The sequence below is a fragment of the Manihot esculenta genome, chromosome 9 (assembly GCF_001659605.2).
Source record: "Manihot esculenta cultivar AM560-2 chromosome 9, M.esculenta_v8, whole genome shotgun sequence".
Classification (NCBI taxonomy): Eukaryota; Viridiplantae; Streptophyta; class Magnoliopsida; order Malpighiales; family Euphorbiaceae; genus Manihot; species Manihot esculenta.
Genome location: NC_035169.2, coordinates 2767460 through 2780876, shown reverse-complemented (window position 1 = coordinate 2780876; position 13417 = coordinate 2767460). Strand labels below are relative to the sequence as shown.

General features: G+C 29.8%; 3 protein-coding genes across 3 annotated transcripts in view; all 3 read right to left on the bottom strand.

Annotated features, from left to right (window-relative positions):
- Positions 1 to 1702: 1702 nt before the first annotated feature.
- Positions 1703 to 2806, bottom strand: LOC122724534 (pentatricopeptide repeat-containing protein At3g22470, mitochondrial-like). Its single transcript, XM_043959783.1, has 2 exons — positions 2352 to 2806; positions 1703 to 2247 (listed from the first exon to the last, which is right to left on the bottom strand). Exons 1-2 carry the CDS (start codon positions 2773 to 2775, stop codon positions 1973 to 1975), a joined length of 699 nt encoding a protein of 232 aa, XP_043815718.1. The 5' UTR covers positions 2776 to 2806; the 3' UTR covers positions 1703 to 1972.
- Positions 2807 to 10013: 7207 nt separating this feature from the next.
- LOC110607249 (putative pentatricopeptide repeat-containing protein At1g12700, mitochondrial) overlaps positions 10014 to 13417 on the bottom strand; it is a 41383-nt gene continuing 37979 nt past the window's right edge. The window contains exon 3 of the transcript XR_006351978.1: positions 10014 to 10035. The gene's annotated coding sequence lies outside the window, so the exon portion shown is untranslated. The remainder of the gene's footprint in view (positions 10036 to 13417) is intronic.
- LOC110607261 (pentatricopeptide repeat-containing protein At1g63330-like) lies at positions 10520 to 12465 on the bottom strand. Its single transcript, XM_021746347.2, has one exon. It carries the CDS (start codon positions 12314 to 12316, stop codon positions 10523 to 10525), a length of 1794 nt encoding a protein of 597 aa, XP_021602039.2. The 5' UTR covers positions 12317 to 12465; the 3' UTR covers positions 10520 to 10522.

Sequence of the window (13417 nt, the reverse complement as noted above, 5' to 3'; positions counted from 1 at the left end):
TTTGCCTCGTTTAGCAAACGAATTTCGACGAGTCGAGTTTTTATCGAATTTAGTCTCGAATAGTTCACAAATAGTTCAATTTATTTACATGTATAATGAGTCTTAGTTTAAAACTAATAAATTTAAAAGTAAATAATTTTAACTAAATAAGTATATATATAAATTAGCTCATAAACTTATAAAGATGAGCTATTAAGGATCCAAATATATGCAAGTTTTAAGAGTGTAATTAAAATATATAGAGCTGAACTTTAAAAAAAATTAGATTTGACTCATGAAAGTATATGCAAGGTTTGAATTTATTTCTCTTATAATATTAATCTCAGCCTGCTTAACGAGAATGTTCACGAGTCTATTCGCGAGCCTCCTTATGAACTCGAAAACGAGCCGAGCTCACGAGTCTTAACGAGCCAAATACTATTGAGTTTAAGTTTGGTTCGTTTACTAAACAAGCCTAAAAATTAAGTTCGAGCTTGGCTCGTTTGGAAATCGAGTCGAATTCGATCGAGTTTTTATCGAACTGAACCTCAAATAACTCACGAATAGTTTGGTTCATTTATACCCTAAATTTACTAACATATTGAAATTGTTACTAAATTACCAACAGATTTACTAATAAATTTTAAGTCTGTTAGTAAATTTCAATACTAATTATTTTATAAATTTTCAACAGATTTTTAAATCCGTTGGTAATCCCAATGGATTACCAACAGATTTTAAATCTGTTGGTAAATTTTTACATAATTATTTTTATATTAAGAATTACTGATAAATTTCCAAATTCATTAGAAATCCGTTAAAATTACTAATGAATTAAAGTACATTGGTAAAATCCGTTGAAAATCTAAAAATTTTTTGTAGTGACTTTAGAAAATTTAGATTTAGCTCATAAAAGTATATGTAGAATTTGAATTTATTTCTCTTCTGATATTAATCTCAACCTGCTTAACGAGACTGTTCGCGAGTCTGCTCATAAACTCGGAAACGAACCGAACTCACAAGCCTTAATGAGCCGAATACTATGAAGCTTAAATTTGGCATTTACTAAACAAGCTTAAAAATTAAATTCTTTGACTCGTTTAGAAATCGAGTTGAACTTGGTCCAGCTTTTATCAAACTGAACCTCGAAAAGCTCACAAATAGTTTGGTTCATTTACACCCCTAAATTTACTAACACATTGACATTTCAACACCAATTATTTTATAAATTTATAAATTTCCAACGGATGTTTAAATCCATTAGTAATACTAATGAACTACTCGTTGGTGAATTTTTACACAAATTTTTTATATTAAAAATTACTGATGAATTTCCAAATTTGTTAGAAATCTGTTAAAATTACGAATAATTTAAAGTATATTGATAAAATATGTTAATAAAATCCGTTGGTAATCCAAAAATTTCTTGTAATGAAAATTACCCGGACAAAATATCTATAGGTGGATCTGTGTGGTGCTTTTGGTCAATGGAATTACTTAGGTGCTCTTAATTGTCAATGGATCTATGAGGAGGTGAGATCACTCAAAAAGGTCATTGAGCACAAAAATAAAAATAGATAAAGATTCTTAAGCATTGTAGTATGGAACCAATTACTTTTAGTTCTCAACTCAATTTTAGGACTGAGCTCTCGAGCTAAGGCTGTAGGAGCAGCCAAAAAAAATTGTAAAGGAGATGGTGGGTTTACCAGCTATTGGATCATTAGAAATCCATGACCTCCATTCATCAACAATCTTATATCAAAGAGATCAAGTCCATGTCTGAATTCAAGCGAAAGGCACACACATATCATGGTTTCCACCACAGGTCATTTGCGGTGTTAGAAATTTTCATTTTGTGGAAGAGAATCACAGCTGATTGAAATTAAAAATGATATTTGAAGAAGTTAGTTAAATTACATATCTATTATATTTGAAAAAGGTAATTACCAAGTTGCACTCCAAGACACACTTGAATGGTCAAGATATAACAACTTTAGTTTGCTGATCCCTCATTGCGCACCTTTAAATGCCTCAGAATGAGATCATCATTGCACAATAAACGTACTACCAATTCAGTGGTAGTAGCATCGGCAGAGAATCCCTTGTCAACCATTTCATTGATTAGTTCTGATGCTTTTGGTAAATCCTCATGCTTGAGAAACCCTTGAATGATGATATTATAACAACAATTATTCGGTAAACATCCTCCCTTTTCCATGTCTCTAAATACCTTATACGCTTCGTCCATTAATCCTTGTTGGCAGAGTCCTTTCATAATTACATATATACATAAACATCAGGTTGTAAACCAATTTCAAAAAGACTAGAAAAAAGTTCCTTGGCATCATTAATCTTCCCAACTTTGCACATACCATTGATCAGAATGCAATAGGTCACAAGATCAGGCTTCAACTGACTTTCCTCCATTTCTTTCAATAGGGTGAGTGCTTCATCCAGATTCCCCTGACTACACAAGCCATTAATCATAATTGAGAAGGTTACTATATTTGGCTGTTGACCATGAGAGCACATATTCCTAAAGAGCTCTTTTGCATTTTGGGGCCTTCCTGCTTGAAACATACCCTTTATAAGAGTATGATAAGTAACAGCATCAGGAACTAAACCTTTATGAGACATTTCAACAAAAATATCCTTTGCATCATCTATCATTTTGCACTTACAATATCCATTGATCAAAATGCTGTAGCTAAATATGTCAGCTATTTCATTGGTCACCATCAGATCAAATAGCTTTCTAGCCTTATCAATTTGCTTGCAAAGACAATATCCATCCATCAATGAATTATAATTGACAGCATTAGGCTCCACATCGCTTTGAATCATTATTTTGATTATAATCTGTGCATTTGAAACCAGTCCTTTCTTACAAAGAGTGTCAATCAATATATTGAAGGTAAAAACATTAGGGGATATGTTCCTCCCCACCATTTCTTTCAACAAGGCCAAAGCTTCCTTGAATTGGTCTGAAATGCAAAGACCATCAATTAAGGAACTGTAGGTGACCACATCAGGCTCTACACCTCTTTGAATCATTACATTGAATGTATTTTGAGCCTCTGAAACCATTCCATCCCTACAAAGAGCATCAATCAATACACTGAAGGTATAAACATCTGGTAATATGTTTTGCTCCACCATTTCATTCATCAAGGCCAAAGCTTGGTTCTTTTGGCCTAATTTGCAAACACCATGAATTAAACTAGTGTAAGTGATGACATTAGGTGAAATGCCCTTATTCCTCATTTGAGAGAAGAGCTCTAAAGCCTCACCAACTAGCTCATCCTTGCAAAGGGCGTCAATGATTGCACTGTATGTCACAACATTTGGCTCACAACCTCTATCAGCCATTCCCTTTAGTAGCCCAATAGCCACATTTGTTTTCCCAAATTTACACAATCCGTTTATTATCACACTGTAGGTACGAACATCAGGTTGATAACCACGTGCAACCATATCATCGAAAAATTCCACTGCTTTGTCGATTTTACTCTCTATACAAAGCCCATTAATTAAGGTAGTAAATGTCACAACGTCAGGCTCCAATCCCAATTTGAGCATCTTACCAAAAACAGAGAAACCAAAATACACAAGATGTAAACGGCAGAAGCAATTAATTAAGATGTTAAGAGAATAAACATCGTGAGAGATTCCTAACAATTCAATTGTTTTGGACATGGAAAGGACAGTGTGGTATTGTTTCATTTTCGCAAGGGCAGATAAGAATCTATTAAATGGAACCCTAGAAGGCAGAGGATGCTTATGAATTACATGATTAAAGGAAGCAATGGCATCATCAATGTGGGTAAAAGAAGCAGATTTGAAGTTATTTGTGAAGAAGCGTGCATCTTCAAGTGTGGAAGTAGAAGAATGGCAATAATTGGTAAATAAGAATAGGAATGGAGATTGAATGGTACCAATTGCCCCTTGTAGCTGAAGATGGAAGCTCCTGCTCTTCCTCCTCCAAGGCATCTTCATCATCATCATCGATCTCTCGTCAGTTGTTTTTAGGGAAGGATCGAAGATTGGGAATGAGGAAAGGAAATAGAGAATCCGGAAAGGAAGGCTCTCTGCCTGCGGGTAAAGGAATGCATTACTAGTTGTTTATATGCAGCACATTTTGTATTTTTTTTTTTATTAATTTTTCATATAAAAATATTATTTAATAACAAATTAAATTAATTATTTTATATTATTATAATATTAAATTATTATAACTGTACCTTATAACAGTGTAGAGCGGGGATGGGTTATGGTTTCTGGGAAGTCGATAGAGAAACCAGTATATTAAAATTTGTAAAAATCTTAATCTTATTATGTTTCAGAAATCTTAATCTTAATGATTGAAATGGAAGTTATAATGGCTGTGCATGCGATAAAACTTCAGAAATTTTGGGTGATGGAAGGTAATTGAGGTTTCTCCAGTTTTTCATTATTTATTTTTTATGTGTTTTTAATTAAAAATTAATTTATAAATAAATTTAATTACAATTGAAAGGATTGAGATAAAATTTTAATAATAAGTTTAAGTTTATAATATTAAAGGTTAAACTAGAGGGTGAATTTATAAAATTTAAAATTTAATGATTAATTTAAACGAATATAAATGGAATAGAAATTAAAATTCAAAATTTAGTTAGTTGAATCCGTTAATTTAAAATTAATTTTTTTTAATTTAAAAGATTTTGCAGTTAAATATGTGTATTTCACAGATGTTTTAAAATTGTTTAATATTTATGAAAAAGTGAGTAAAAAAAAAGTGAGTAAAAAAGAATTATTTAAAATAATAGAGAAAATAATAAAATTGTTATGATAGAAGTTGATTTTAAAAATAAATTAAAGAAAAAATAAAATACTGTAATTAAATTAAAATTCAATTGTAAGTAATTAAAATTAGTAGATTTATAGCCGATCATTAATTAAAAAGATATTCACTCGATTGTCCATTATTTAATTATAGTGTTTAAATAAGTAAATTCCACTTATTATTTTTTAAGATTAAATTAATTTCTAATTAATTAATAATTTATATAGATTTAATTAATTAACACATTTTCATAAAAGAAAAACTCAAATTTAATCAATAATAGCAAGCGAATTATTTAAACCAAATCAATTAGTTTCTTGGCATAAAGAAATATGCTAATTGCTACTTGTATTAACACAATGAAATAATTCCATATTTACTTGGATTAATTAGTAATACGTTGTCTTCCTAAGAGATTTAATAGACTCTTGAATTTTTAAAAAACAATAATGGAGGTGGTGTTACTCGAAAATAGAAATGAATTGAAAAAAAAATTGAGATAAACAGAAATTAAGAACAAAATCTCACAACTTAATTAAACATCAACTTGATTAACGTTCAACTGAATGAAGGAGTCTACCCTCTAAGGGTTATAATAAAATTGCAGAAAATAAAAGAAGGGGAAGGAGCGCTCCGAGAAACCGAAAAGAGGGTGTGAAGAAGAGGAGAAGAGATGAGAGATCTACTTCTAAAGCAGTCTTTATATAAAATTTTATCAAACAAAAAAATAATTATTCACAATTTAAAAAAAAATATAAAATAAATCTACTACTCATAACTCTTATATTAATCCTGATCCGATTATATTTGCATCTATCTCCAAACAGTTTTGAACTCTCTACAGCCGGCAAAAATCTGTCCATCGAGCTTGAATTACAATTTTAGATAAGGTTGTACCTTAATAGTCAGAAAAATCTCTAAAATAATATTTATTTATTTATTTTTTTATTTTCATCTCAAAATCTGTCCAAAATCAAAATTTAAGTAAAAATCAATTGCTTATATCAAAAATCATAATAAAATGGAATTTAATATGAAAAATAGTGAGTTTTGCAACTCATCAAGTATTAAATTGAAATTTAAAAAAAAATAAATTTAATTAAAATGTAAATTAACATAAAGATTAAATATAGAATTGATATTTTTTTTTGACATATTTAGCATTAGACATGAATGTATTCGCAAACCGATTGATACATTTATAAAATTAAATAAACATAATTTGATTTATAAATGGATATATAATATGTTTATAAAATTAAATGAACGCAAACGGATTCGTAAACAAGTATAAAATCCATTTGTAAAATTTAATGGATACAAACACGCATTGAAATTAAAATTGATTTCCTTTTACTTAATTTAAAAAAAATCTCCAAATAGGATAAATGAATATCGATATACATATACCTTAATTTTATTTAAATTAGATGACAAGAAGGATAAAAGAATAGTTTAAAACAAAAAAAGAAAAGAATAAAATCATTATTGGAGAAATTGATTTAAAAAAAAAACTTAAAAGAAGAAAATAAGGCAATTAAAATGGTGAAACAAATAATTAAATTAAAATTCAGTTGAAGGTAATCAAAATTAAAAGGTTTGCAGTTCATTATTGATTAAAAAAATAGTTATTGATTATAGTGTTCAAACAAACGAATCTCACCGATTCTTCCTAAATTAATCCGTATAACGCTTAAATTAATTTTTAGTTAATTAATAATTCCATTAACTTTGTAGATTTAATTAATTAACCGAGAGAATAATTCAAATTTGGTCAATAATAATAAGCAAATTATTTAAACCAAATCAATTAATTACTTAACATAAAAAATACGCTAATTGCTACTTATATTAACCCAATTAAACTTACTTGGATTAAATAACAATACGTTATCTTCCTAGGAGATTCAATAGCCCTTTTGAATTCTAAAAGGACAACCATGGAGGTGGTATTCCTAAAAAAAAAAGAAATTAATTGAAAATAAAAATAAGATAAACAGAAATTAAGAATATAATCTCACAATTTTAAATGAATTTCAATTTAATTAACTTTTAACTGAATAAAAGAGTTTAGTTTCTACAGGTAATAATAAAATTGCAAAAAAATAAAAAAAGAAGATGAAGAATTCGGCCAAGAAGGAACCGAAAAAGAGAGGAGATGAGAAGAGATGATAAATTCTACATCTAGAACAACCTTTAAATAGGTTTTTTCCAAATAAAAAAATAATTATTCATAATTTAAAAGAAAAAGTAAAACAAATCTACTCTTATGATAATTCTTATTCTAATTCTGATCTGATTATATTTGCATCTATTTAAAACAATTTTCAATTCTGTAACAGTAATCTGGAATCTATTTGTTGGCTTGGATTAAAGTCTTGAGCAAGGTTGTACCTTGCAGTTAGAAAAAAAAAAAAAACTCTAAAAACCATCTCTTTTGATTCTTTTTCTCATTTTTAGCTCAAAATCTGTCCAAAATCAAATTCCAAGTAAAAAATCAATTTTTTCATCAAAATCATAATAAAATTCTAGAATTTAATATGAAAAAAATAATAAATTTTGCAATTCATCACAAATTGATTTATAAACAAATGTATAATTTATTTGTAAAAATTTTATAAATTGACACAGACGGATTTGTAAATAGATGAACACTCCATTTTAAAATTAAATAAATACAAATTAATTTGCAAATAGATATATAATTTGTTTGTAAATTAAATAGACACTAATATATTCGCTTAAGGACATATAATCCATTTGTAAAATTAAATAGATATAAATTGCTTCATAAAAGAATATTTGATTCGTTTATAAAATTAAAGGAAACAAACTGATTTTCAAATGAATATATAATCTATTTGCAAAATTAAATCGATACAACTGATTCTCAAATAAATCAGTTCATAAAATTAAACGAATACAATGATTTGCAAACAGATGCATAATCTATTTTTAAAATTAAATGAATACAAACTAATTCGCAAATGACTATATAATCTGTTTATAAAATTAAATGGATACAAATGAATATAGAATTTATTTATAAAATTAAATGAATATAAAATTATCACAAAGGAATATATAATTTGTAAAATTAAATGGATACAAATTGATTTGCAAACCGATTTTAATCCGTTTGTAAAATTAAATAGATACAAACTAATTCACAAAAGGATAAGCAATCCGTTGATAAAATTAAATGGATATGTTTAGATTTGTAAACGGACATAAAATCTGTTTGTAAAATTAAATGAAAGCAGAATGGTTCGTAGAATGATAATTTAAATATTTACATTAATTTATATTTATGTTCAAAATTTTAAATTTTGAAAAATAAAATCAAATATTTTCCATTTGTCACATTTATAACTAGAGTACTAAACTAAATATGGAGAAGTTTATATCTTTATGGGCATGTACTTCCTTCATTATAGCTTTTCCTTCTAGCATTTTGCTCTCTACCCCGCTTGAATCGTTAAAGTAGCATGTTCCTTGATCATGTATTATATATAATACTGGAATTTTATAGCATAGAGAAAACATATGTTATTATTAACAAGAAGCTTTCTTTTATATTTAATTTTGTACGAGAAAAGCGATAGCAAAACCCTATAACTAGTTGCCTACGAGAAAAGCGTTAACATCATGGACCATTCAATCTATTTATTAAACAGTTTTTAATGTGGATTTTGTGAAGTTATAACATTTATAAATGAATTTGTATCTGTTTGTAAATTTTATTTTCATTTTAATAAATTTTCATAGTGGACGAGAAAGAGTGAATAATTAAAATTTAATCTGAAATGAAATTAAAATGAAAGTAAAAAAAAAATAAAAAAAAAAACTGAAATCAAATTGAGGTTGTACTGAAATGGAGAACTATACTGAAATTCAATTCCAAATATGGTTCTAAACATTAACATATCAGAAATTTGGTTTAGTTCTCATGTTGCCAACTATCTTGCTTGAACCATTAAAGTAGTATATTCCTTAATGATGTATTGTATGATAATGAGATTTTGTAACATAGAGAAATATATCTAATTACTAACAAGAAACTTCCTTTTATATTTGATTTTGTATGAGTAACTCTAAAAATGACATTTTAATAAAAGAAATTGCAAAATCTTGTAACCGGTTGTTTTCGTAATTTCTGAACAAACCCAGCTATGTCTCCTTTTTCTATCAATCTAATCAGAAGTGGGGCAAAAGAATCTCTAGTAGAATTCATAGTCTAACTAACATTAATCTATCTCTTTAAAGGCAGATAAATCATTTTATTGCCGCTTTGAGTTTGCCTTCCTAAAAATATAAATGTTCCTTTGGTTCTAAAAACTCCACTAAACCACTAAATTTCTCTACAACCAAATTTAACACTTTCACAAATTAAATAATATTTTATTGTTATTTTTATTTTATCTCTTTATTAATTTTTTATATAATATATTATTATTATTATTATTATTATTATTATTATTATTATTATTATTATTATTATTATTATTGAAAATAGGCAATTAAATTTTTTATATAATATATAAATTTTACAATGTAATTATTAGTATTTATAAATAATAACGGGGCATAGCTGCTAAATTTAATAGTCTGCTAAAGGAGAATTTAAAAGCAAATCTGTTATGATTAAAAGGAGAGAAGGAAGAGTTCATCGAAAGTAGCATAGCCGCAATTCGAATGTCTTTCTGAAGGGAAGAAATGCCTATGATTTTCAAATCTCCAAAGAGCTTGAATTTGAAGAGAGATATCTTTGACGCCTAAGCCTCCATTCTTTTTAGGCAACAAAAGAGAATTAAAATTGATTTCATTGGAAAAGATTGTGAACTTCATATTATTAGATGCTAATGCAATGATTTCACTAATTTTACTTGAAAGAAAATAAAAGAAATTAAGTATCTATATATATATATATATATACCCAACTTGATGACTTAGAAAAAAAAAAAAAAAAAAAGTGACAAAGAGGATGTTTGCCTTTCCCTCAATTCTAACATTTTCTGTTGTGTATAATTTTAGTGACATTTCATCCAACCAACAGCTGTAGATGTGTAGTGATTCTCTTACCTTGTACTCTGGGACCGTATATCCTGCAACCTGCATTTATAGTGTAGTCTAATTGTTAAATCATTCTCAATTAAAGCACACTGGTTTATAATCATTATTTTCATTATTATTAAAAATATAATAATTAAGCAAAAAAGAATTGCTTATACCTTCATGGTTAGAAAGTCATATCCTAGCAAGTAGCTACAAGAAAAATGCATCTTAAAAGGTCATTGAGCACAAAAGTAAAATAGATAAAGATTCTTAAGCATTGTAGCATGGAATCAATTAGTTTTAGTTCTCAACTCATTCTTAGGACTGAGCTCTCGAGTTAATGCTGTAGTAGCAGCCCAAAAAAAATTGTAAGGAAGATGGTGGGTTTACCAGCAACTTGATCATCAGAAATCTATGACCTCCAGTCATCAACAATCTTATATCCAAAGAGATCTAGTCCATGTCTGAGTTCAAGCGAAAGGCACACACATATCATGGTTTCCACTGCAGGTTAGAGAATCATAGCTGATTGAAATTAAAAATGACATTTGAAGAAGTTAGTTAAATTACATATCTACTACATTTGAAGAAGGCAAATTACCAAGTTTCTGTCCAAGACACCGTTGAACGGTCAAGTTATAACAACTTTAGATTGTTGATCCCTCATTGCACCCCTTTAGAAGCCTCAGAACGATTTTGTAGTTTGCTCAGAATGAGATCATTATTCCGCGATAAATGTACTACCAATTCTGTGGTAGCATCATCAGCAGAGAACCCCTTATCAACCATTTCGTTGATTAGTTCCGATGCTTTTGGTAAATCCTCATGCCTGAGAAACCCTTGAATGATGATATTATAACAACAATTATTCGGTAAATATCCTCCCTTTTCCATGTCTCTAAAAATCTTATATGCTTCGTCTATTAATCCTTCTCGGCAGAGTCCTTTCATAATTGCATTATATACACAAACATCAGGCTGTAAACCAATTTCAAAAAGACTAGAAAACAGTTCCTTGGCATCATTAATCTTCCCAACTTTGCACATACCATTGATCAGACTGCTATAGATCACAAAATTAGGCTTCAACTGACTTTTCTCCATTTCTTTCAATAGTGTGAGTGCCTCATCGAGATTCCCCTGACTACACAAGCCATCAATCATAATTGAGAAGGTTACTATATTTGGCTGTTGACCATGAAAGCACATATTCTTAAAGAGCTCCTGTGCAGTTTGGGGCCTCCCTGCTTGAAACATACCCTTTATAAGAATAGAATAAGTAACAGCATTAGGAACTAAACCTTTATGAGACATTTCAACAAAAAGCTCCTTTGCATCATCTATCATTTTGCACTTACAATATCCATTGATCAAAATGTTGTAGCTAAAAATGTTAGCTATTTCATTAGTCACCATCAGATCAAATACCTTTCTAGCCTTATCAATTTGCTTGCACAGACAATATCCATCCATCAATGAACTATAAGTGACAACGGTAGGTTCCACACCTCTTTGAATCATTATTTTGATTATATTCTCTGCATTTGAAACCAGTCCTTTCTTACAAAGAGTGTCGATCAATATATTGAAGGTAAAAACACTAGGGGATATGTTCCTCCCCACCATTTCTTTCAACAAGGCCAAAGCTTCCTTGAATTGGTCTGAAATGCAAAGACCATCAATTAAGGAATTGTAGGTGACCACATCAGGCTCTACACCTCTTTGAATCATTACATTGAATGTATTTTGAGCCTCTGAAACCATTCCATCCTTACAAAGAGCATCAATCAATACATTGAAGGTATAAACATCAGGTGATATGTTCTGCTTCACCATTTCATTCATCAAGGCCAAAGCTTGGTTCTTTTGGCCTAATTTGCAAACGCCGTGAATTAAACCAGTGTAAGTGATGACATTAGGTGAAATGCCCTTATTCCTCATTTGAGAGAAGAGCTCTAAAGCCTCACCAACTAGCTCATCCTTGCAAAGTGCGTCAATGATTGCATTGTATGTCACAACATTTGGCTCACAACCTCTATCAACCATTCCCTTTAGTAGCCCAATAGCAACATTTGTTTTCCCAAATTTACAGATTCCGTTTATTATCGTATTGTAAGTATAAACATCAGGTTGATAACCACGTGCAACCATATCATCGAAAAATTCCACAGCTTTATCGATTTTACGCTCCATACAAAGCCCATTAATTAAGCTATTAAATGTCACAGTGGTAGGCTCCAATCCGAATTTGAGCATCTTACCAAAAACAGAGAAACCCAAATCCACAAGGTGTAAGTGGCAGAAGCAATTAATTAAGATGCTAAGAGAATAAACATCGTGTGAGATTCCTAGCAATTCAATTGTTTTGGACATGGAAAAGACAGTGTGATATTGTTTCATTTTCACAAGGGCAGATAAGAATCTACTAAATTGTGCCCTAGAAGGAAGAGGATGCATATGAATTACATGATTAAAGGAAGCAATGGCATCATCAATGTGGGTAAAAGAAGCAGATTTGAAGTTATTTGTCAAGAAGCGTGCATCTTCAAGTGTGGAAGTAGAAGAATGACAATAATTGGTAAATAAGAATAGGAATGGAGATTGAAAGGTACCAATTGCCCCTTGTAGCTGAAGATGGAAGCTCCTGCTCTTCCTCCTCGAAGGCATCTTCATCATCATCATCATGGATCTCTCGTCAGTTGTTTTTAGGGATGGATCGGAGATTGGGAATGAGGAAAGGAAATAGAGAATCGGAAAAGGAAGGCTCTCTTCCTGCTGGTAAAGGAAACTAGTATATATATATATATATATATATATATATATATATATATATATATATCAGTACAATTGTGGAGAAAGGGAATTAAGAAATTAATTTGCTTATTGGTAAATTGATATTTTTAAATAGGCTTATCAGCAATTAATAAACTAGTTTTTATTTTATACTTTTAACATCTACCGTTCATAAAGCATCCTACAATATTATTTTTCCAGCAATTCTCATAAGAAATAAAAATCAATGCATAAATAGAAAAAAATAAAACTTGAAAAAAGGACGTATATAAATGGTAGATATAATTGGTACAATTATTGAGAATTTCCCATAAAGTACCCAAAAAATTACTTTAAAATATGAGAGTGAATTATTATTTGATTTTTATATTTTGTCAAAATTGATTGTATAATTTTTTAATTTTCTCATTCGATTAAAATAAAATTTTATATTACATATATATTGATGACCGCTGGATGCTTTCTTCCCAGACTGGGGCCAAATCCAGAATACCGGCCCATCGTCCAAAGGCCCTCAAGCCTCACACACGCACTAGGACCGGTTCATCCCCTCTAAGGCCGAGTCCCAATTAATTTCCTTCGGCAGACCGGCCCAACCCCTCAGACCTAACCAGCAGATCCTCATTGGGCTCAGTCCATGTCTTATCTCCCGGCCCAGTCCGAAATCGGGAGGGAGATCCACCTGTCCCTCAGGTGGGTCCATCCGCATGCGCGCCCAGAAAGAATCAGAGGCCGTTACGCACAAGTTAGGGATTTGATATTCTC

Coding starts and splice junctions, on each gene's coding strand:
- LOC122724534 (XM_043959783.1), bottom strand. CDS start 2,775: ATGGATGGATATTGTCTTTGCAAGCAAATTGATAAGGCTAGAAAGCTA. Junction 2,248..2,351: donor CTATTGCATTCTGATCAATG/GTATGTGCAAAG, acceptor TAATTATGAAAG/GACTCTGCCAACAAGGATTA.
- LOC110607261 (XM_021746347.2), bottom strand. CDS start 12,316: ATGCATCCTCTTCCTTCTAGGGCACAATTTAGTAGATTCTTATCTGCC.